Consider the following 23,691-nt stretch of genomic DNA (forward strand, 5'->3'; position numbering starts at 1 on the left):
CAAAGAGGTGGGGTCAGAGCCAGTGAAGGTGAATATAAGTGGGAAGTTAGGGAGGGGTAGGTCGGTCCATCCGTCCAGAGAGGACTGTCACGTCAAGGAGGCGGGATGACGTTAGTGGGTAGGAAATGGGGGTGGGGCTTGAGGTGGAAGGAATGGTTCAGGAGGCAGGGACTATCTGGGCTGGTTTTGGCATGTGGTCAGGGGAGGGGAGATTTGGAAACTTGAAGTCCACACTGATACCCTTGGGCTGCAGGGTTCCCAAGGGAAGTATGAGATGCTTTTCCTGCATTTTTTCAGGTGGCATCATCGTGGCAATGCAGGATCCCAGGATGGACATGTTCCACGTACCCTACAGAGAGGGCAGGCATAGCTTGTGCCCATGCAGGTATGTGACACAATCCCTCTTCCAAAGCTACACTGGCCCTATCCCTCATCTCTTCCTCTGTTACATTGATGCCTGTTTCAGCACTGCCTCATGTTCCCACGAGGAGTCTGAACAGTTCATCCACTTCACTAACACCTTCCACCACCCTCAAGTTTACCTGGACCATCTCTGACACCTCTCTCCTTCCTGGACCTCTGTCTCCATCTCTGGCATCCACCTGAAAACCGATATCCATTTTAAGCCAACCGACTCCCACAACTACCTAGAATATTCCTCCTCCCACCCACCTTCCTGTAAAAAGGCTATCCCCTATTCCCAATTCCTTTGCCTCCGCCGCATCTACTCCCAAGATGAGGCATTCCACTCCTGAATATCCCAGATGTCCTCTTTCCACACTCCCAACTCAAGAACCGCAACTTCCCCTCCAATGATCAAAAATGCTCTCGACTGTGTCTCTCGCATTTCTCACAGCTCATTCCTCACACCCCCTATCTGCAATAACCCAAACAGAATCTCCCTCATCCTCACGAACCACCCCACTGATCTGCAAATCCAACGCATCATCCTCCAACATTTCTGCCATCTGACCCCACTACCACAAGACATTTTCCCCTCCCCCACCCTTATCTGCTTTCCAGAGGGACCACTCTCTTCTGTGACTCACTTGTCCGCTCCACACTCCCCTCCAGCCCCACCAACTCCAGCATTTTTCCCTGCAACCGAAGCATGTACTACACCTGCCCCCGTACCTCCCTCCTCACCCCCATTAAAGGCCATAAGACGAGTTTCCTGTCAAATAGATGTTCACCTGCACATCTGTTAATGTGATGTACTGTATCTGCTGATCTAGTTGTGGCTTCGTCTACATCGGGGAAACCAAGTGGAGGCTTGTGGATCGCTTTGTGGAACACATACGCTCAGTTCGCAACAACCAACTACACCTCCCAGTCGCAAGCCATTTCAACTCCCCTCCCCGCAACTCTCAGCTGACATGTCCATCCTGGGCATCCTGCATTGCCATGACAATGCCACCCGAAAGATGCAGGAATCTCATATTCCGCTTGGGAACGCTGCAGCCCAATGGTATCAATATGGACTTCACAAGCTTCAAAATCTCCCCCTTCCCCCGATTACATCCCAAAACGAGCCCAGCTAGTCCCTGCCTCCCTAACCATTCCTCTCACCTCAAGCCCCACCCCCATCCCCTACCCACTAACCTCATCCTGCATCCTTGACTTGTCCATCCTCCCTGGACTGACCACCTCCCTCCCTAACTCCCCAGGTATATTCACCTTCACTGGCTCTATCCGCCTCTTTGACCTGTCTGTCTCCTCTCAGCCTATCTTCTATGTGCCTCTCCACATCTCCCTATTTATTTCAGAATCCCCTTCCCGACTCCCATTTCTGAAGAAGGGTCTTGACCCAAAACATCAAAAACTTTCCTGCTCGGCCTGCTGTGTTCATCCAGGTTTACACCATGTTATCTCAGATTCTCCAGCATCTGCAGATCCTACTATCTCACAACCAATACCCACTCTTCTGAATCCACACAGATGAGGAGAACCGCTGATTCAACTAAGATAACACCAAAATCCTCGGACAAGCTAAGCAAAGACAAGCATGGGAATTCCTAGAAGCCTGGTACTCCACGAAGAAAGCAATCAATAAACACAGAGCTCAACCCCCATATACACTCCACTACAAAGTAAAACCGGAAGGGAAGCAATCCAGCCCAATGGACTAGAGTTTAAAACCCAGGCGGAAAAACCCACCAGTGCTTCATCAGAGACTGCACTGATTGTATTACCCAGCAGGGTAATGAAATGTCTGCGAAACAAAGAGACCAGCCTAGCAAGCCAACCAACGTTAACCTTAAAAGGGCCAAGTGTGACACAGTGGCTCAGTGGTCAGCACTGCTGCATCACAGCACTAAGGACTCAGGTTTGATGCACAGTTATCCATGGCTGGGAAACTCCAGCAGTCAATGTCCACAAAAGGTCTCCTCCAGGTGCGCCATTTTCAACCCATAATTCAAAGATATGCAGTTTAGGCCAATTGGCCATGCTAAGTTGCTCCAGTGTCCAGGGATGTTCAGATTTAGGTGGATTAGCCACAGCAATACAGGGATTACAGAGATAGGACTTGGGGCAGCTGGGTCCGAGTGAGACGCTCTATAGCGCTCAATGCGGACTCTACAGACCAAATGACCTCTTTCTGCACTTTAGGAATTCTATGATTCTAATCCAGACCTTGGACTACAGATTTCCGAAGCCTACGCTTCTATTGTTTCTACTGAAGCGTATAACTTCACACCTTCCTACCCTGGATTCCATCTGTTACTTCTTTGCCCACTCTTCTAGACTGTCCAAGACCTTATGCAGCCTATTTTCTCAGCACTACTGCCACTTATCTTTATGCCATCTTCAAACTTAGCAACACGAGCAATGTGATCAGTTGCAGCCCCAACATGGACACTGTGGAATGCCACGAGGTACTGGCTGCCATCCTGAAAATCTATATGCCCTATATACCGACTTGCTGCCTTCTGCCAGTCCATCAATCCTCTGTTCAAGACCAAAGTCAGGCAAACCTGCCCATGGTTTCCTGTCTTCTGCATCCTTCCCTTCTCAAATAGGGTGTTACATGATGAAACCCAAAACATCATACCTGCCAATTTCAATCTGCACCACAAGCTCATTTACCTTGTTTCATGTGGGACAGCATAATGGCACAGTGGTTAGCACTGCTGCCTCACAGTACCAGGGACCTGGGTTCTATTCGAGCCTCTAGCACCTGCCTGTGTGGAGTTTGCACATTGTGCCCGTGTCTGCCTGGGTTTCCTCTGGGTGCTCCCGTTTCCTCCCACAGTCCAAAGATCTTCTGGTAGCATTGGTAGCTACATGGATCACAGCATCTGGACCTTTCCCCTTCCACTCCAAAGTTCCTCTGCAATGCAGATTAGATATTTTGAGCCTAGACATCAGGGAGGTCACATAGCCTTTGGGACTCTCTATCCTAGCCAACAGAAAAGTGTCTATTCCCCGACTACATTATTTCCGATAACAATAGCAGTTCTCTTTTCTCCCTCTCTTGAATGGCTCCCTGTACGATAGTGGTGGGGCCAGTTTGCTGGTCCTTCCTACAGCCTCTACTCATCTACACTGGAAGCAAGAATCGCAAATCTGTTAGACAAGTTCAAGGGCTAAGGTTCCCTTGAGTCAAGTGCCTATATCCCTCTTTCTGCCTTGTTTTTGTCGCACCCTCGTGTCCCTGAGAGCTGATCAAATTCTAGTTAGTTAATATAAGGGATCCAACTGCACCTTGAAACACAGCATCCAGGTAACTCTCCTTCTTCATGGTGTGTTGCGTTAAACGTTCGAAGCTCAAATTCCGCTCATTGCTTGTGGATAACAGTGTGGAACTAGATGAACACAGCAGGCCAAGCAGCATCTCAGGAGCACAAAAGCTGCCGTCTCGGGCCTAGACCCTTCATCAGAAAAGGGGGATGGGGAAGAGGGTTCTAAAATAAATAGGGAGGCGGACTGAAGATGGAGAGAAAAGAAGATCGGTAGAGAGGAGACAGACAAGTCAAAGAGGCAGGGATGGAGCCAGTAGAGGTGAGCATCGGTGGGGAGGGTAGGGAGGGGATAGGTCAGCCCAGGGAGGATGGGTCAAGGGGTCAGGATAGGGCTAGTAGGGAGGAAATGGGGGTGAACCTTGGAGGTGGGAGGGGTGGATAGATGAGAGGAAGAACAGGTTAGGGAGACAGGGACGAGCTGGGCTTTTTTTTTTGGTTGGGGGGTGGGGGGCGCAGTTTTTGAAGCTTGTGAAATCCACATTGATATCATTGGGCTGCAGGGGTCCCAAGCAGAATATATGAGTTGGTGTTCCTGCAACTTTCGGGTGGCATCGCTGTGGCACCCAGGATGGACATATTGTCTAAGGAATGGGAGGGGGGAGTTGAAATGGTTCGTGACTGCGAGGTGCAGTTGTTTATTGCAAATTGAGTGTAGGTGTTCTGCAAAGCTGTCCCCAAGCCTCCACTTGTAGAGAGAGCCACAACAGGTACAGCGGATGCCATATACCACAGTGGCAGATGTGCAGGTGAACATCTGCTGGATGTGGGAAGTCTTCTTGGGGCCAGGGGCTTTTCTGATGAAGGGTCTAGGCACTCCTCCTCCCCCTTTTCTGATGACGGGTCTAGGCCCGAAACGTCAGCTTTTGTGCTCCTAAGATGCTGCTTGGCCTGCTGTGTTCATCCAGCTCCACACTTTGTTATCTCGAAATCTTGAAATCGCAAACATCTGCAGTTCTCATTATCTCTCAGTGACTCAAAGTCTGAGTCCTACAAGCACTCAAAACTTGCTACAGATGTGGTCACTTAACCACAACGGGATTCACCACCTCCAACATCATGCAGGTACACACTGATTGGCCTGGCACTTCTCATTTCATTAAAAATCAAGTTGAGAACTAAGTAAAGATTTCTTACTACTCCTCATGCGAATCTCAAAATTTGCAATTCAATTACAGAAAATAAGTGACTGCATAAATGCAGTTCCATGTGGCCCAAATTTTCCAGGCTCTGGAAAGCTGGGAATCCCCCTGGATGTCCCAATTGTACATCCAGTTGCTTGTTCAGAAGTTTGACATGCAAGTGAATGTTTTAGTTCTCTTGCTCACCTGATAAAGTAAGCCATATTTGTCAAACATCCATATTTTCTTTTGAGCTTCCTCTTCTGATATTCCGGTTTCTTTCATGGCCAGCACAATCAAATCAGCAATTCCCAGGGCTGCCTGCATGAAACAATAAAGAGCAAATCATCACTTGAAATTACTTGCAAAATCATCGAGGTATATACAGAGATAATCGGAACTGCAGATGCTGGAGAATCCAAGATAACAAAAGTGTGGAGCTGGATGAACACAGGAGGCCAAGCAGCATCTCAGGAGCAAAAAGGCTGACCTTTTGGGCCTAGTCCCTTCATCAGAGTGGGGGATGGGAGAGGGTTCTGAAATAAATCCACTGTACCTGTTGTGGCTTCCTCTACATTGGGGAAACCAAGCGGAGGCTTGGGGGCCGCTTTGTGGAACACCTCCGCAATAAACAATTGCACCTCCCAGTCGCGAACCATTTCAACTCCTCCTCCCACTCCCTAGACAACATGTCCATCATGGGCCTCCTGCAGTGCCACAATGATGCCACCCGAAGGTTGCAGGAACAGCAACTCATTCTGCTTGTGACTAGAAAACTAATTGCATGGTTACAGGGAAAATGGAGGTTGGTGGAGTAATTATTGTTGGTGGTGGCGGCAGCGGGGCTAGCCAAGTTGATTTTGGCGAGAGCTGGCACAGACCAGTTGAATGGTCACCTTCTGCAATGTCGTGATTCTATGAGAACACAACAGCACAAACATGATTGGAAAATGAAAAGGAAATTCTGCCTAATTTGACAATCTCCATAAAGGTACTAAATTATTTGGTATATTTTGGCAGACATTTGGAAAATAAACTGAGAACTAGGATCGGCAATAAATATAACATTGGAACATCAACCTGAAATGTTCAATAATTCTCTGTCCACAGTTGTTGCTAACCTTGCTGAATATTTCTGGCATTTTGTCTTCAATTCAGATTTCTGGCATCCATCCATTATTTGATTAAATAAATTTGATGCCAATAACTGCAAGGCATGCGACCACAGAACTGCTTTCCTCCTCAATTGAAGCTGAGTGATGTTTTACAGTCAGCGGCCAGATGTTGTTTAAACATGGGAAGTGAAGAACAGGACAGTTCTGACAGCAAGGCTCCAGACTGTTAATTTATAAGTTGCTATTGAATTGCACTTTAAAATGGTGACCTGCAACAGTCTAATCAGTATTTCTACTGCAAAATTCAGTCTTATATTGTAGACTGCATACCTTGTTATGTTCAGTTCTATAACATCATTACTGTTATGATCCCAGCTGTTATTATTGGACAAGTCAGAGCCCAGACTGAAATTTGGCTAAATAGATCATGTTTTGTTTTTATTTCATGCAATTGGCTTTCAGTGAAAGCCACGCAATACAGCAGATTTGGTTTTAGTAATGTGACAAAGTTTGTTACTCGAGAAGTGAATAAAAAAAATGAACAAACCAAGCTATTGACACACAACACAATTAGAAAGATTAAATACATATCCCATCTACCCCACCATATTCTTTTACAGTTCAAACAAGACCAAATTCTCTCCTCTATCATGTCCACAAGTTTGATTTGACTGCTGATTTCCAATTCTGTGTCTTGAGTATTTCATAGCATCTTCCTCATGTATTAACAGAGTGGAGCTTAGATTTTATAAAGCAGTCCCTATACAAAACAATTCCCATCACCACTTCAGGAAGTCTCTCTTACTCTCTAACTGATATTTTATCCAGAACCATAAATCCAGGAATGCTGACAAACTCCCCACAAAACCATCCTCTCACACAGACCAAAATCTATTTGCCACAAGTTCAAAGCCAAACTTTTAAATTAATGATAATGATAAATAAGCTATGTATAAATCACACACCTTGCATGCCATTAGGAATCTCCATATTCATTTTGGCTTAAAATTGGTATTTATACTTCACATGAGCCTCGTCTCTTTCTTCACCATAACTCACCAACTTATGCTTCTACTGTTTTCATCATTTTTTTATTTGCACAACCTTAAAATGCATCAACATTATCAATTCTCCCAGTTTCTCGGCCTCCATTGCATTCGTTCAGATGAGGTGAACTTTGACAATGGAGTCTCTGAAATGTCCAGCTTCTTCCTCAACCGAGGATCCTCCAGCACCACTGTCAACAGGGCACTCAACCAGGTCTGAACCCTCATCTGCACTTCTGCCCTCACCCCTTCTCTTCCCTCCCGCAACAGTGATAGGGATCCCCTTGTCTTTACATACCATCCCACCAGCATCCACATCCAGAAGATCAGACTGCATTTCTGCCATCTCCAGCAAGACCCCACCACCAGGCCATATTGCTTTCCCTTGCCTGCCTTCCGGAGGGGGTCATTCCCTCCGAGACAACCTGGTCCACACTTCCTTCACCCTCAACACCACCCCACACTCCCACAGTGGAGAGACATCTGCCCATTTACCTCCTCCCTCCTCAGAATCCAGGAGCCTAAATGTACCTTCCAGGTGAAGCAACACTTCACCTGCACTTCCCACAACCTTGTCTCCTGCATTCACTGCTCACAATGTGGTCTCCTTTACAATTGGGAAAACAAAGCATAAACTGGTGACCGTTTTGCAGAACATCCACATTCTGCCTGAAAATAAACCTTAAAAACTTCCTGTTGCCCGCCACTAACTCAGCACCCTGTTCCCTGGCCAGCATCTTTGTCTCAGGTGTTCTAGCACAACTCAGCAAACTGGAAGAACACCACCTAATTTTACACTTGGACTGTGCAGCCCTCCAGACTCAAATGGGTTCAATATTTTTAGGGCCTGAATGCTGCCATTTCCTATCCCCCAACCCCACATGCCAGGCCTTATCAGTCTGCCATTACACACCACCTATTGTTAGCCACTAAGAGTGTCCATGAACAGCTATTCACTCTCCCAGCCAGACTGTTAGCCACTCCCTTGCCTGTCCAACTGTTCTTCCCTCTATTTAGACTCCATCCTGACCTATCGTTTACTCCTTACCCCCACCCTGTCTTCTGCATATAAAATTAACATTTTCCTAGCTATCACCAGTTCTGAGGGTGGATCAATGGACCGAAAACATCAATTCTTCACAGATGCCGCCAGACATGCTAAGCTTTTCCATCAACTTGTTTTTGTTTCTGATTTACAGCATCTGTAGTTCTTTTGGTTTTTATTTAATATTATCCATTTGTCAGAATCACACATTTTCACTACTCTCGTAAATAAACTGATTTTAATTTTATTCCACTTTAAATTTATGAAGGAAATGTCCACATTTTCATCAGCACCTTCTGTTACTCAAGTCAAATGGTTGGGTGCACCAATGCAGATTCAATTAAGGGTATTTAGATAACTAGTATCTAACTGGTAACTAGGTGCTAACATACTTAAGCCGACAAAACAACAGGCTCAACTTCTTTGATATAATCTACAAGAGATCAGTCTAAACAATCTGCTGTAAACTGGTGAGGTCACAGCTAATGTGTCCACTGGATGTGCACAAAGGTGGAAGATTTTAATGAGGCAGACACTACTTGCTGCATCTCAGATTTAAATATAACAATTGACAGTATTATTTAAAATAGCACCCACTACATTGTTCTCTGCAGGTAATAACTCATGAATATATGCAGGTCTTAAGTCAGAGATTCCACGTTAATTTACAAAGGTTCATATATCTGATTTCAGGATTCCCTGGTTGAACAGTCCTCATGACAGGCTTAAAACAGTTCTCCCCTTTGTCTCCTCACCACCCTTGTTTAGGCTCCTTTATAAAGACAGGAAGCAGCCATTTGGCCCTTTATCCTGCTCCACCTTTCAACATGTTCCTGCTTTCTCCCCATACGTTTGATCTCTTGTCTTCAGTGCTAACTCCTTGAAAACATTTCAAGTTTTGGCCTCAAGCACATTCCGAGACAGAATTCCACCACTCTCTGGGTAAAGAAATTTTTCCTCGTTTTAATCTTAAATAGCCTACCTTGTGTCCTGCGACCATTACCTCTGGATCCAGACTCTTCAGTCATCAGGAACATACTTCCTCCATTTACCTTGTTTAGACCTTTAGAATTTTATAGCTTTCTGTGATTTTCAACCCTGACCTCAATTTTTCTTAACTCCACTCCTAACCAATTCAGTTTTTCTTCGTGGGCCAGTCCTGCTGCCCCAGGAATCATTCTAGTAAACTTCTTTGCACTCCTTCCAAAGCCACAGCATCCCTCCTCGGAGGAAGGAGGCCAAAACTGCACATCATATCTCAGAAATGATCTCACCAAGGCCCGACACAATTACAATGAAATACCCTGCTCCTGAACTCGAATCCTCTCACTACGAAGGTCAACAGTGCCGTCTTCACCATCCATTTATATCTGCACGTTTACTTTCTGCAACTGGTGTATGAGGACACTCGGGTATTGGGTCTCTCTCCCTTTCCTGATCTATCATTCCGATACATTTTCCTGTTTTTGCTACCTCATTATACTTCAGCTGCCATGCATTTGCCTTCTCACTCAGCTTGTCCAAATCATACTTCAGTATCTCTGCATCCATGTCCTAATGAAGGGTGCAAGCCTGAAACATCGATTTTTCTGCTCTTCTGATGCTGCGTTCTTCCAGCTCCATGCTGTATTGACTAACTTGAGCAGCTGCAATTCTTGCTATTACCCTTGCACCCAGCTTTGTATCATCTGCAAACTTCGAGGTTACATTTAGTTCCCTCATCAAAATCAACAGATTATAAATTGGGAGCAGAGCTAGGACCCCAGCTATGTAACCTACTGGTCACTGGCTACCACTTCGACGGCGGCAGAGGGCGGGCGGGGGGGGGTGCGCGCGCACGCACGGCAGAGACTTCTTTATTCCTACTTTTCCTTCCCTGTCTGGAGACTACTTCTCTATCCATGTCTGTGCGTTACAGCCAACCCCTGTGCTTTAAAATTTTACATGTTAATCTCTTAAGTGGGACTTTTATGGAAAACCTTTCAGAAGGTTTTCCATCAGTGTACCACCACAATTAGTGCTGGAGCGCTTGTTTTTTTGTCACAAAAATGTTAATGAAGGACTTGGATGTGAATGTGGAAAGGTTTGATTTGTAATTTTGCAGAAGACATGAAAATTGCCGGTGTTGACGACAGTGAGGAGGATAGCCTTAGGCTACAGTTTGATATTGATCAGCTGAGCAACGGCAGAATTTAATCTCAATAAGTGCAAGTTGATACATTTTGGGAGGTCTTGTAATGGAAGAATATATACCAATGAACAGCAAGTCCCTGTGGAGTACTAAGGAACAAATAGACCAAAGAGCCTAAGTCCACAAATGCCTGTAGGTAGGAGCCAAGGTAGACAGCATGGTGAAGGTGGCACATGATATGTTTGTCTTTATTAGCCAGGACACAAAGTAGAAGGAAGTCTTGTTACAACTTTATAAAAACACTGGTTAGTCCACAAATGGAATACCATGTGTAGTTCTGGTTGTCACACAATTGAATGACATGATTGCACTGGAGGGGGATGCACAGGAGGTTCACCAAAATGTTGCCTGGAATGAAAAGTCTCAGTTATGAGGAGACACTGGATATGCTGGGTTATTTTCCTCTGAGCAGAGGAGGCTCAGGTAGCATCTGATTGGGGTTTACAAAATTATAACAGGCATAGAAATAGCTAAGCACAGGAAATCATGCCAGTTTATTAATAAGGGCATTTCACAAACTCATTTTCCACCCACAACATACATCTTGGTTGCAGATTGGTAATCTGGATAAAGGAATCAAGAAACAGGCTCAAGGCCTGTTCACCAAATACTTCTTCACTAGCTCAGCATCAAATCCACCCACATAGCTTGTCATATTGTCTCCAGTTTTGCAGACAGTGTTAAGGGAAAGAAGTAAACTCACCTCCCCTGCACCGAGGAACAAAAACCTGTGATCCTTGATTGGTCTGTTAATCACTCTCTGGGCTGAGAACAGTCCCGCCAGTGCTACTGCTGCTGTGCCTGTGTATTACAAAATCAACACTAGGTGGCAAACATTGACTATGTAAAGCAAAGTTTAAAAATCAGCTTTAAAGAACTTGTATCTGCTGGTTACTTTAAACTAAAAATCAATTATAGATTTAACTTTGCGTAAACGAAGGTGTAATTACAAATAAAATGACAGAACTTAGATGTTATGTCCCAAATTTTCCCATCATTGGACTTCCTTTCCATATCTTGATCATAAGAACAATCTGCCCACTTGCCTGCCTCATATGATGCAGAATGCTAAAGGGCTCATTTGGGCAGGAAACCTCAGACATTTATGAATGATCTCAGTGAAGCCATATCTGCTTTTTGCACCATTAGCTGTCATATTCTGAAGTGTTTATAACATACAAATGCTTGGGTTATCAAAACCGCTTTTCAATTTGTGGATGAATGGGTGAACAAGCTAGCTAATCTCAGTCATGAAGCCATGGTTCGATAGCATTGCAGATTCAAGAAGCAGGATATATATTAAAACAGAATGGTTGTGACAAACTAGAATGATTTTAGCCGTGCAACATTGTCAAGATTAAAAAGGCCTGTCTTGCTTGAAACATTAATATTTGATATTGGCCATGGTGAGATCAGGGTAGATCACATCTGCGGCACTACAAGGGGGTCTCCCATACAACTTTTGTTCTGGCAACACAAATTGGCTATACCGCGACTGATGAATAGGAGAACAGTATTTGTAAAACATGAACTGTGTTGGCTACAACATGATTCCAACGTTGACATCACATGATCGGTTCACAGGTTTAATCCTGACCATTCACCAAAACAGTCCCTACACTATCAAGGATCCTCGCACTGACAGAGGCACTGTACAATTCTGCCATATTACCCAGAAAATGAGAAGGCCAGTAGCAAGAATATGACAAGCAGCATCCTGGTAATAAAGTTGAGGGTGCTGTACGTAAAAGAAAGGCTATAAAGACTGGAAGAGAAGATAGATGTTGTAAAGCATTTTGAGTGTAATGACAGCACGTGATGTTGCTCCTGCAAGAAAAATGAAGGAGTCTACCTTACGCACCACAGGAGACAAAGCAGGCAAGATTAAAGCAAACTGTGTTGCTGGAACTAGTCTGAGTGCCAGCAAGTCTGAGGTCACAGACAGAGGAACTTAGGGAGATGATGTGGTTCCGAAGTGTGTGAATAGAAGAGCAAGCAAAGAAGTGATCTGGGACTGTCCTTCTCACCTTAAATTGTTAAGGCTTTCTATTTTATGAAGATCTAACAAAACAAGCTAAAAAATCCTGCATAATAGAGATAATGGATTCTCCAGCATCTGCAGTTCCCAAGATAACAAAGTGTGAAGCTGGATGAACACAGCAGGCAGGCCCTGCAGCATCTCAGGAGCACAAAAGCTGACGTTTCGGGCCTAGACCCTTCGGAGAGGGGAATGGGGTGAGGGTTCTGGAATAAATAGGGAGAGAGGGGGAGGCGGACTGAAGATGGAGAGAAAAAAAAAGATAGGTGGAGAGGAGAGGAGAGTATAGGTGGGGAGGTAGGGAGGGGATAGGTCAGTCCAGGGAAGACAGACAGGTCAAGGGGGTGGGAATGAGGCTAGTAGGCAGGAAATGGAGGTGCGGCTTGAGGTGGGAGGAAGGGATGGGAGAGAGGAAGAACAGGTTAGGGAGGCAAAAATCCTGCACATGTGCCTGTCTTTAGCGCTAGCAGTGGCTGGTTTTAAGAACCGCTATGGTTTTCATAATGTAAAGTTATATGGCGAAGCTGCCAACTCAGGCAAGGAGCATGCGATGGCATTCCCTCCCATAGTAAACAAAAATTGAGGAAGGAGGCTACAACTGAGATCAAATTTTCAGTCTGGACAAGACAGGTTTATATTGGAAGCGAATGCCATCGTGAACCTACATTCTTATGAATGAAGCACACGCTTCAGACTTTAAGGTGACAAAAGGATCGTATGGCTGTGCTGCTTGGTGCCAATGCCAATGGAGCTTAAGCCTGTGATGGTGTTTCACTCGGCCAACCCACAAGCCTTGAAAAGGTTACCTCAGGTCTACTCAAGGCATCTACTTTAGATCAATTGTTCCAACATTCTTCACAATGAAATAATCTCCATAACCTTGGGCTCTGCCTCTATTATGGGACCATAAAAAGAAGAGCAGGGGCTATCCATTTGGTCCCCAAGCTTGATCTGCCATTCAGTGGGATCATAGTTGATCTGACATTCCTCATATCCACCCTCACATCCTTTTCTCAATGTCTGATTCCCCAAATGATCCAAAATCTACTCAACCTTAAACATACAGAGGGACTCTGCCCTCACAGCTCTCTGAAGCAAAGAGTTCCAAGGACTCTCAACCTCTTCTTTCTCATTCTTAAAGAGTCACTTCTTTATTCTGAAACTATGCCCTCAAGCACTATTCTCCCTTAAGGGGAAATATTTTCCTCAGCATTTCCCGTCAAGTTCCTTAAAAATCCTGTATGTTCCAATGAGATTACTTTTCACTCTAAACCCTAGTCGTTATAATCCTGACCTGTTCAGCCTTTGCTCATAAGGCAATCTATCTGTACTGGGAATCATCACTACTGGTCTGCCTTTCCATCCAGAATTTCCTTGATTCATTAGAATGTTTATCGAATTTGCATTGATCTAGCTGCACCAACCCTTAGTTTTGAATGTTAATGACATTTCAAGTTCTCATCCACATACATTTTAAAAAAATATAGCAAGGTTTCCCACCTCATTATCATATCAGATAGTGCATTCCAGATTCCACCCACCATCTAGGTGAAAAAAGGTTTAACCTCAAACCGCCCTCTAAATCTCCTGTTCCTCATCTTAAAATAGTACCCACTCATCCTGGACCCTTCAACTCCAAGAGACTACTGCTTCCTATCCATACCCCTCAATCTGACGTATCTCAAAATCAGGTGCCCCCTTAGCCTTCTTTGCTCTTAAAGAAACAGCCCAAGCTTATCCAGCCTCTTTCCATAGCAAAAGACATTGTGGTGGATCTCCTTTGCACCCCCTCCAGTGCAATCACATTTTTCCCCTCTGTGTGGCAATCGAGAATGCATTTAGTACACTAGCTGTGACTTAATCAATGCTCTGCGCAACTCCAATGTGACCATCCTACTCTTATAATATGCACCATGACTGAAAGGCAATTGTGGTATATCCCTACTATATCTCTGTCTGGCCACCTTCAGGGACCTGTGAACAAACACTCCAAGATCTCTGTTGGTCTGTACTTCCTAGTGACCCGCTAATATTGAGTACTCCTTTGTCTTGTTACTTTTTCCAAAGTTCTTACTTCACCTTTCAGAGTTAACTTTCATTTGCTATTGATCTGTTCAAATTATCATCTAGCTACCCAGGACCACCTTCCTCACTGTTAACCAGGCAGCCAATCTATATGTCATTCCTGAATTTAATCATCACTCCCACATTCTTATTGATGCTCCCCATCTCCTTGTCTGTCTGCATCTCCCCCTCCCCTTGGGTGATCAGCTGAAGACCTGCCAACATTGTTTCTCTTCCAAAGACTACATTTCTCACCCACCCCATTCTTGAAAATGACTCCACATTATCCAGGGTGACATGGGGGCACAGTGGTTAGCAAAACTGCCTCACAGGGCCAGGCACCTGGGTTCGATTCCAGCTTTAAGTAACTAAGTACAATTCCAAAATCTCCCCATGTCTGAGGGGGTCAAGCCAAGTGCCTCTGTTTTCTCCCACAGTCCAAAATGTGCAGAATTGGTGATTCGGTCATACTAAATTGCCCCATAGTGTCTCGGTATGTGCAGGTTAGGTGAGTTAGTCATGGTAAATGGCCAGGGTTACAGGGTTAGAGAGACAGATTGGGGATTGGGGCTTGGGGCTGGGTGGGATGATCTTCCAATGGTCAGTGCAGATGTGATGAGCCAAATAGCTTATTTCTGCATTCTAGGAATTCTATGTTTCAATGATCTATAGACTTCCTTCCCTCTCCAAATTTAAAATTTGTCATTTCCCAAAGCAGTGCTCATCTTTTTTGGGACTTACATTTTAAAATTCTTCCAAAAAAGGTTTCAATTCTACCATATTACCAAAATGGCTTCTGCCAAAGCTATGTACGGCACCATAGTTAATTGCAAAGCTTGACTGTCATGAAAACTAATCGTAACCATGAACTACATTTAGATATATTGATGTTGAGTACATTTATATCTTTCACTTTTTTTTCAATGAATGACCAAAAATGTAAATTCAGTGATCCAATCTGAAGGAGGGGCACAGGGCCCAAAAAAAATTAACTGAATTCTCTCCAAAAAAGCTGACTTTTTCCAGCAATTTCTGCTTTTTATGTAAATTCAGTGGTTCTCTCAAATTCCTGTGTGGATTACACAACATTTTGGAGGGGAATCATGGAATGTCTCACCCATGGAGAAGCAATGGAACTTCAGATAGTGGCAGTTCAAGTGTAAAAATGATACTGAAGGAACTCAACTGTGATCTCTTGCGGATGGTATTAAGCACTGCATGTAATAGGAGTCAAAAGAAAGGCCAGTCAGGACAAAAGACATGTTTGTGTTTCTAGGAAGACAAGGCGGGGAGGGATTTTTTAAAAAAATCCCTTGGCCTCTGTGTGCTAGTATGCTACATTAGTGGCACGTTAGTGCATTAGCTTGTGGTTCAGCTCCAATTATTGTATCAAGTCACAGCTCAAAGCTTCCACTATACACCACCTTGTGCTGGTTTAAAAAAAGTCTCTCTGATGGCTGAAAACAAGGACTAAGTCTGGTCACTGTTGAAAGAAAAATGAACAAACTCTTAGCAGCTAAATGCTGAACCAAAGAATGCCCAAACCAGAACTGACTTTGGCGGTTGAGCAGTATCGGAATCACTGATTTTAATGGCCTGACAACCTTTCAATCTTGCTTGACAAGAATCTATTTACTTCTGCCTCAAGTACATTGTAGGATTCAGCATATACCAAATGTTTCAGGGAGTATTGCAAAGACTCATGACCCTCAAAATATTTAACCTAATCTCTTATAAAATGTGTGATCCCTGACTATCGAAGTGAAACCAAAACAGGAAACATCCTTTCCACATCTACCCCATCAAGATGCTCAGAATTGTGTACTTCAATCTTCTGAACTCCAAGACATTATCCTAAAACTTGAGCATCCCCTCGTTTGATATCATATGACTTCACAGGTCCAGACTCTCCGTCACCACATCTGCTGGGCCTGCCCTGCCAGTGGATCGGTGATGTTGTCTGAGGCATTGTGCATCATCCATTTGGTTTTGTTCCTTTTTAAACAGTCAATACAACCAGGCTGCTCACAAAGCCATTTCAGAGGGTCGTTAACAATCAGTCAGTCACATTTCTGTGGGTCTGAAATCACATAGGCCAGACCAATTTTCTTTCCCTAAAGGATGTCAGTAAGCCAGATGTTTAATTTTTAAAAACAAAACCTAACAACTGAATGACTTTTTATTTAATTCAAATTTCACCACCTGCCATTTTGGGATTCAAACTCTATTTCCCCAGAACATTATTTGTGTTTCTGAATTACAAATCCAGTGACTACAACCAGGTCATCACTTCCTCACGTGCAACAGAGGCCTCTCTTTCAATTCCACTTCTTTGCGCATTCACCTTTGAAATTCTCTTCCAAGTCAATTAGATCTAAAAACTTAAACTCACAATCTTTGGCTCTTGCCCCTCACCATGATACTTTTACAGCTATAAGTCTGTTCAAATTACTCTAATCTCTTGTTTTGGCTGCCACTGTCCCCAGCAAAATTAATCACTATCAACCAGCTTGATCATTCAACCTTAGTATCCTTATTGTCAGTCTTTCAACTACAAGAGAGGTTAAAATATCTGGGGTGAAACTAGTTAATTAAGATGCTAGTCTTAAGATTTTCCTTCCATTCTCAATTATTTAGTGTCATTATTTTTAAGTCATTTGCAATCATTACTTTAACACATTTTATTGCAACTGCACTGACCCCAAAACCCATATTCTACACATTCTGTATGACACTTGTCATCATTATCTAGTCTTTGTCACTTGTGTAGGTGCCTAAGGTTCACCAGTTATTTGCACCAAAATTTGTGTGTTTAACTATTTCAAGTTAAGAAAAGTTGTTGACAGAATCATGTTGTTAGAAACTTACCTTGAATATCATCGTTAAATGTACAATATTTATTTTGGTATCTCCTCAAAAATCCAAAGGCATTTTGATTCCCAAAGTCTTCAAACTGAATAAGGGTATTGCGACCATACCTGTTTTTTTTTAAAATATTCAATAAATTAGTCGACTGCTAGATTGTGTCAGTCAAATGCATAAGGCTATTAAAAATATCTTCAATGTATAAAATAATCTATTCAACTGTAAAATATAGTCAGTTTTATCTGAAGATATCTGGTTCAATCCCTGGTTGGTGTACAATTGGAATATCTTAGTAAAACATTGTAGGATGTGTTTCACTATTCTCCAATAGAGCTACAAGGTGTATCAATGCTTGGCTAAGAGACATCTGAACTATTGCCCTGGCTGAAGTGTAAAAAGAGGTCATCTAAAAAGCATGATTGAAAGGAACAAAAATTGGAAGAAAAATAACTATTTAGAAACATGGCTGGACATGCATCAGATGAGAGATTAAGGATTAAAAGCATTTGTAATCAAAGATAAAAGTGATTGTAATTCTGTTTCTGAATTTGGTTGGACCATCAAGACTTATCACAGGGAGTCAAAGGGGAGACGGATACTGAACTTTAGCTCAGTTTGCCCTGCATATCATTAGAAAATCAACATAATCCATTCTTGCAAAGAATGCGAGATAACAAGGTGTAGAGCTGGATGAACGAAGAGGAGCAGGAAGGCTGACGTTTCAGGCCCAGACCCTTCTTGGCCTGCTAAATTCATCCAGCTCTACACCTTGTCATCTCAGATTCTCCAGCACCTGCAGTTCTTATTATCTCTTGCATAGAATGTGCTCTCTATAATATAAGCTTGTTTGGTTAAATTGCTTAGTAGCTCCATGCAGCTTTGTTATTAAAATGATGATTGTTAATACAACTAAAAAGGAGATAAAGCCAAAGTTATTGGCTCTTAAAGACATTTCCCCCCTTACTGAAGTATTTAGAACCCTCATTACATTTCTATAATGATAGAATTAAAAATGAAGACCCTTTGAAGACAGAAATCGTTACACCATTTGTGTGTTCTTTGTATTTACAAGTCAAGAATCTTCCTTGCAAGAAAACTAGCTAGAGGATTGGGCATGCCAGGCTTGGAGGGCTAAGAGGGTGACACCATAATTTCACTCTGTCCCTGGAAATCACCATAGGAGTGTATTGCCACAAGAGATTGAACAGAATGAAGTATAAAAACTACTGACCGATGTCATCTTATGGGAGTAAGTTAGTAGTCTTTGAAAACTCCTAAATTACGCAATAACTGGACATCACTATCACTTAGCAGATTACTGTCCAACAGTGAAACAAAGGTAAAATTATACACCAGGATACTCAGGCTGTATAATTCATAAGATCAAGAATTAAAAAGGAGAACACTATTTGAGATGATCATTGAGTGACAGAATTATGATGTTACAGGAAGGGGCCATTCAGACCACTGTGCGAGTGCCAACTAATTTTAACAGCAATTTAACCAGTCCCTCTCACCTTTTCCACAGCCCTGCAGGAATTTTTTCTGCAAGTGCTTATGCAATTTCCACCAAAAATCACAGCAACCACTTAATAGGGGAGTCCAAAGAAACACAACCTCTTGAGTTAAGAAAAGTTTTGTTGTACTCTCACTGGCAAGCAATCCTTTCTTTGGGTAAGGAGATCAGAACCGCTCATGATACTTCAGGAGTGACCTCATCAATCCATTTAGAACTGCAAGCTGAAAAGTACCAATAGTTTTCCACGCCTGCATCTCTACTTTGTCATTTAAGCAAATCCGCCTTTCTGAATACATTCAATATTTCTTCCTCATCTCTCAACACTTATAGTAGCTTTATTTCTTTACCCAGAATATAAACTGAAATTTCTTCATAGTTTATTTCATCTCTCATTCTTTTGCACTCACTGAATATGTCTGCATTACAGTGCGATGTATTTGAATCCTCATAACCCGCTTTCTCAAAAGGGAAGTGTTGAAGATAAAGAAGGGAAGTTCCCATACAATGTCAATCAATGGCTACCGATTGACTGATTTATTGTCATGTGTACCATAATTCAGTGAAAAGCTTTGTTTCCAAGTAGTACTGGCAGATCACAGCAAGCAAAGGATGTACAGATAAAGGCTGGGAGGCATACCAGGTTACATTATTTGAAGCTAGAGTCCATTCAACAGTCTGATAAAAGAAACTGTTGCTGAATCTACTCATGCGTGTGTACAGGCTTCTGTATCCTGATGGAACAGGTTGTAGAAGGTCATTACTGCGCTGCAATGTGTCTTTGATGGTGTTGGCCAACTTTCTGTGGCAATGAGCCATGTAAATATAGCCCACAGATGAAAGCTTGGCTTTGATGGATGGTCTGGGCTCTGCACACACCTCCTGCAGTTTCTTAGAGTCCTGGGCAGAGCAGTTGCCATAACAGGCCGTTATGCACCCAGGCAGTAGGCTTTCAATGGTGCATCTGCAGAAGTTGATGAAAGGTTTTATGGACATGCCAAACTTCCTGGAGCTGTCAGAGGAAGAACAGGTGTTGTTGTGGCTTCTTGACCATTGTCTCTACATGAAAGTCCACGACAGGTCATCTGTTATCGTCACTCCAAGGAAGTCAATGCTCTTCACCCTCTCAACCTCGGTTTCTGCTGATCTAGATGGGGACGTGTTCTCCTCCTTTCTTCCTGAAGTCAATAATCAGTTCTTTAGTTTTGCTGATGTTGAGGCAGAGATTGTTTTCATTGCACCACATCAAGCCCTCTATCACCCTTCTGTATTTTGACTCGTCATCGTTAGATATCTGTCCCACTACAATGTCGTTGTCAGCAAACCTGTAGACGGCATTCAGAAATTGGCAATACAGTTGTAAATGTATAGGGAGTGCCATAGGGGGCTGTGGATGCATTTTATTTTGGGGGGGGGGGTGGGCAGTGCTCCACTATTGAGCATTACTGTGGAGGGGGTGCAGTTACCTATCCTCACTAATTGCAACCATGTGTCAGAAAACTAAGGATCCAGTTGCAGACTGCAGAGTCGAGACCAAGGTCACAGCTTTGAGATCAGTCTGGAGGCAATAATGGTGTCGAAGGTGGAGCTGTAGTCAATGAGCAGAAGTCTACATCGGTGTCATAGTTGTCCAGATGTTCCAGGGATAGGGACACGGCATCTTCTGTGGACCTATTATGTCAGTCGGCAAAATTGTTGGGCATCAAGGCAGGTTGGGAGACTGGAGCTGATGTGGGTATCGACAAGACTGTCAAAGCAGTGTGTGATGATTGAAGTCAGAGTTATTGGGTGGTTGTCATTAAGGAACACTGCATGTGTTTTTTTGGCTACAGGGGTGACGATCGTCTTCTTGGAGCAGGCGGGGACTTCAGCCTATAGGAGGGAGAGGTTGCAGATGTCAGTGAGTACCTCGGCCAGCTGGTTCGCACAGGATCTGAGGTGTTTGGCTAGGGACACCATCTGGGCCTGTTGCTTTCCTTCAGTTGACTCCCAGGAAGCAAATTCTATAAATGGGCCCTTGCTAAGTTAAGATCTCACTGACTCAATATTAAGTCCATAAGATAACTGGTCAAATTCTGTTCCTTTCAGCCCATTGAGTCGGCTCTGCCATTTAAATCACAGCTGATGTGTTTCTTAATTCCATTCTCCTGCCTTCTCCCAGTAACCTTTGATCCCCTTAACAATCAAGAAATGCACATATAATGCAAAAACACAAACTGTTAGACAAAGTCCTGTGACCCTTCTCCAGAACACAGATATTATATATTGTTCCATTTGGAATGAAGGTGGGTGCCAGCGTGGAATGATGACAAAGATACAAGCTGCACTTTTGGTTTGGACGATAATTAGATGTATTATATAAATTTGTGACATTATTAAAACTCAGGTTAATATTATTATGTTTACAGTTCTATTTATAGTGTGAAATTACCAATTTGTGGGACAACATGGAAGATTTGTGATCACAGCTCATTTCTATGCTCAGAATTCCTGTATGCAAAAAACAACATTTGGCTCATCAACCCTACACGAGCCATCCAAAAGGAGTATTTCACCCAGACCTGGGAAGAACATCAGACACAGAAGCAAGAATCAAACCTGGATCCCACCACTGTGCCGTCATATTCCTCCAAAGCTCTAGCATTACTACTAGTTGAACGAAGCCACAAAACCTAGCCTGGCAACTAATAAAACCATGACAGTTAGTATGAATGCCAATCACTGGACCGAACACTGAGGATAAATGCTTGATAAATAATTTTCCCTTTTGCGGTTCCTTTTCCCCCTTGTGAAAATAAGTCTCCACACAGAAGCCAGTCAGAAGGCAGCTCTACTAACTTGTCTGCAATTGCTTCCATAAATTCATCAATAAGTTCGTCATAGCAGTGTGAACGATCTCTCTTCTGGTAAAGACCCATGTAAAAGGGATCTTTCAACAGCATCTACAAAAGAGGAAAGTATACAACATTTGAGTAATGAGAAGATATATTCTGGCGCATATTAGCCATATTTTACAGAACTCCCACAGAATTACTGAATTAGATATTGCAGTTTTAAATTACAAAAAAAAAACACTAATGAGCTAAACTAGAAATGATATCCTCCATAAACAGAACTCACTCTCCTCTTATCGCACCTTTCATCAGGGCAGAACAGGAGAAAGCGAGCAAGACAAGCATGAGTGCAACAGGAGCAAGAGAAAAAGTGATTCACCCATGAAGAGAGCAATATATAGCATATAACATAACGTTTCCGGTGATGCCAAGTAGAAATCAGAATCCCCAGAGTGTGGGAACAGGCCATTTGGCCCAATGAGTCCACACGGATCCTCGAGAAGCATACCGCCCAGACCCATCCCCTACCCTATCCCTGTAATCCTGCATTTCCCATGGCTAATGCATGTAACCTACACATCCCTGGGCACTACTAGCATAGTCAATCAACCTAACTTGAACATCTTTGGACTGAGAGGAAACCCGCGCAGACATAGAAAGAATGTGCAAACTCCACACAGAGTCGCCCAAGGACGAATCAAACCCTGGTTATTCTGGTGAGATGGGCTTCACTTGAACCGGGGATAGGCATTCTGGTGAATTAAATAATTTATGCTAATTGAGAGTTCCAAGGGGGGAAAATGGAAGTTTGCAAAGCAGGAGTACATGGGAGCTCTTGGGACCCATGTCGTAGCTTTAAAGCCTGTATTTAGTAATATTTAAAATGCTTTTTAAATAAAAAGTGGTTGTGTTTAAAATGTGATTTTCAGTAATCAAGCCAAAGTGTCATTTAGTCAGGATGGAATGTATTATGCAAACACAATGTACAATGAGATTAATTTATGCAGTTACCTCATTGTCAGTGCCCACATCGATGCACACAGGAAGACAACTACGGGGATCAATTCCAGCACAAGTTGTGTATAGGCACAGCTTTCCAACTGGGATCCCCATCCCATAAACACCGAGATCTCCAAGTCCCAATATCCGTTCTCCATCTGTTACGACTACAGCCTAGGATATATAAAATTAATTTGTAATCCTGCGCAATAAATCTCTTCAAATCAAGTCTTTCACATATAAATTAAATACCAAGTAAATTACTATGAGAGGGAATAGGATTTCCCAATTTTCTTTATACTCGAGGTACACTTTGTTAAGAATATAGGTTAAACTTCCAAATACAAATGGAGGCAACAGTATTATAATATTCTAAAAACAGTGTAGCAGCTAGATTAGCAGCACCAGAAGGATATAAAACAAACTGATTATATAATGTCGTTCCTATAGCAGATTATTAAACTAGGAGATAAATTTAAACATGAAGGAGAGCAAAGGCTCAAAAAACTAAAGTATTAGCACATAATCTATAACAAATACCTCAAATGAAAACAAAGCATTGTGGATGCTGTGAACCATGAACAAAACAGTTTTGGGGAAGAGTCACCAGACCAAAAAGTTAACTGATTTTTCTTCAGAGATACTGCCAGACTTGCTGAGCTTTTCCAGCAACTTCTGTTTCTGAACAAGTACCTCACATCTCCATTGCCCACTACTTTCAGATCTATTGTACTGATTAGGATACCACGCTGAGGAATAATCTGAACATCAGCAACTTCAAGATCAGGTGCAAAGTGGCATCCCAGTCTCCAAGAATCTCAGATTGCTGCATCACATTTCCTTTCTCTTTAAAACTGTGGCAGTTGTCTGTTGGCCCCCAAAAACTGTATCCTTCCTTATCTTGGAGATAGTAGGACCATTTCAACTCCCACTCCCATTCCTCAGGCGACATGTCCATCCTGGGCCTCCTGCAGTGCCACAACGATGCCACCCGAAGGTTGCAGGAACAGCACCTCTTGGAAACCACTTGGGAACCCTGCAGCCCAATGGCATCAAGGTGGACTTCACAAGCTTCAAAATCTCCCCTCCCCCAACCAAATGCCAAAACAAGCCCAGC

The 23,691-nt window shown here is 43.1% G+C and overlaps 1 protein-coding gene across 3 annotated transcripts in view; it reads right to left on the bottom strand.

The window, feature by feature from the left end:
- Positions 1-23,691, bottom strand: part of me2 (malic enzyme 2, NAD(+)-dependent, mitochondrial) — an 81,856-nt gene that overhangs the window by 21,646 nt on the left and 36,519 nt on the right. For all 3 annotated transcript variants that reach the window (XM_059649670.1, XM_059649663.1, XM_059649665.1), the window contains 5 exons: positions 22,587-22,748; positions 21,580-21,683; positions 17,229-17,338; positions 10,962-11,059; positions 5,069-5,182 (listed from right to left, as the gene is read on the bottom strand). In XM_059649670.1, coding sequence (XP_059505653.1) covers positions 5,069-5,182; positions 10,962-11,059; positions 17,229-17,338; positions 21,580-21,683; positions 22,587-22,748 — 588 coding nt within the window. The remainder of the gene's footprint in view (positions 1-5,068; positions 5,183-10,961; positions 11,060-17,228; positions 17,339-21,579; positions 21,684-22,586; positions 22,749-23,691) is intronic.

Source organism: Stegostoma tigrinum, chromosome 1 (genome assembly GCF_030684315.1).
Source record: "Stegostoma tigrinum isolate sSteTig4 chromosome 1, sSteTig4.hap1, whole genome shotgun sequence".
NCBI lineage: Eukaryota > Metazoa > Chordata > Chondrichthyes > Orectolobiformes > Stegostomatidae > Stegostoma > Stegostoma tigrinum.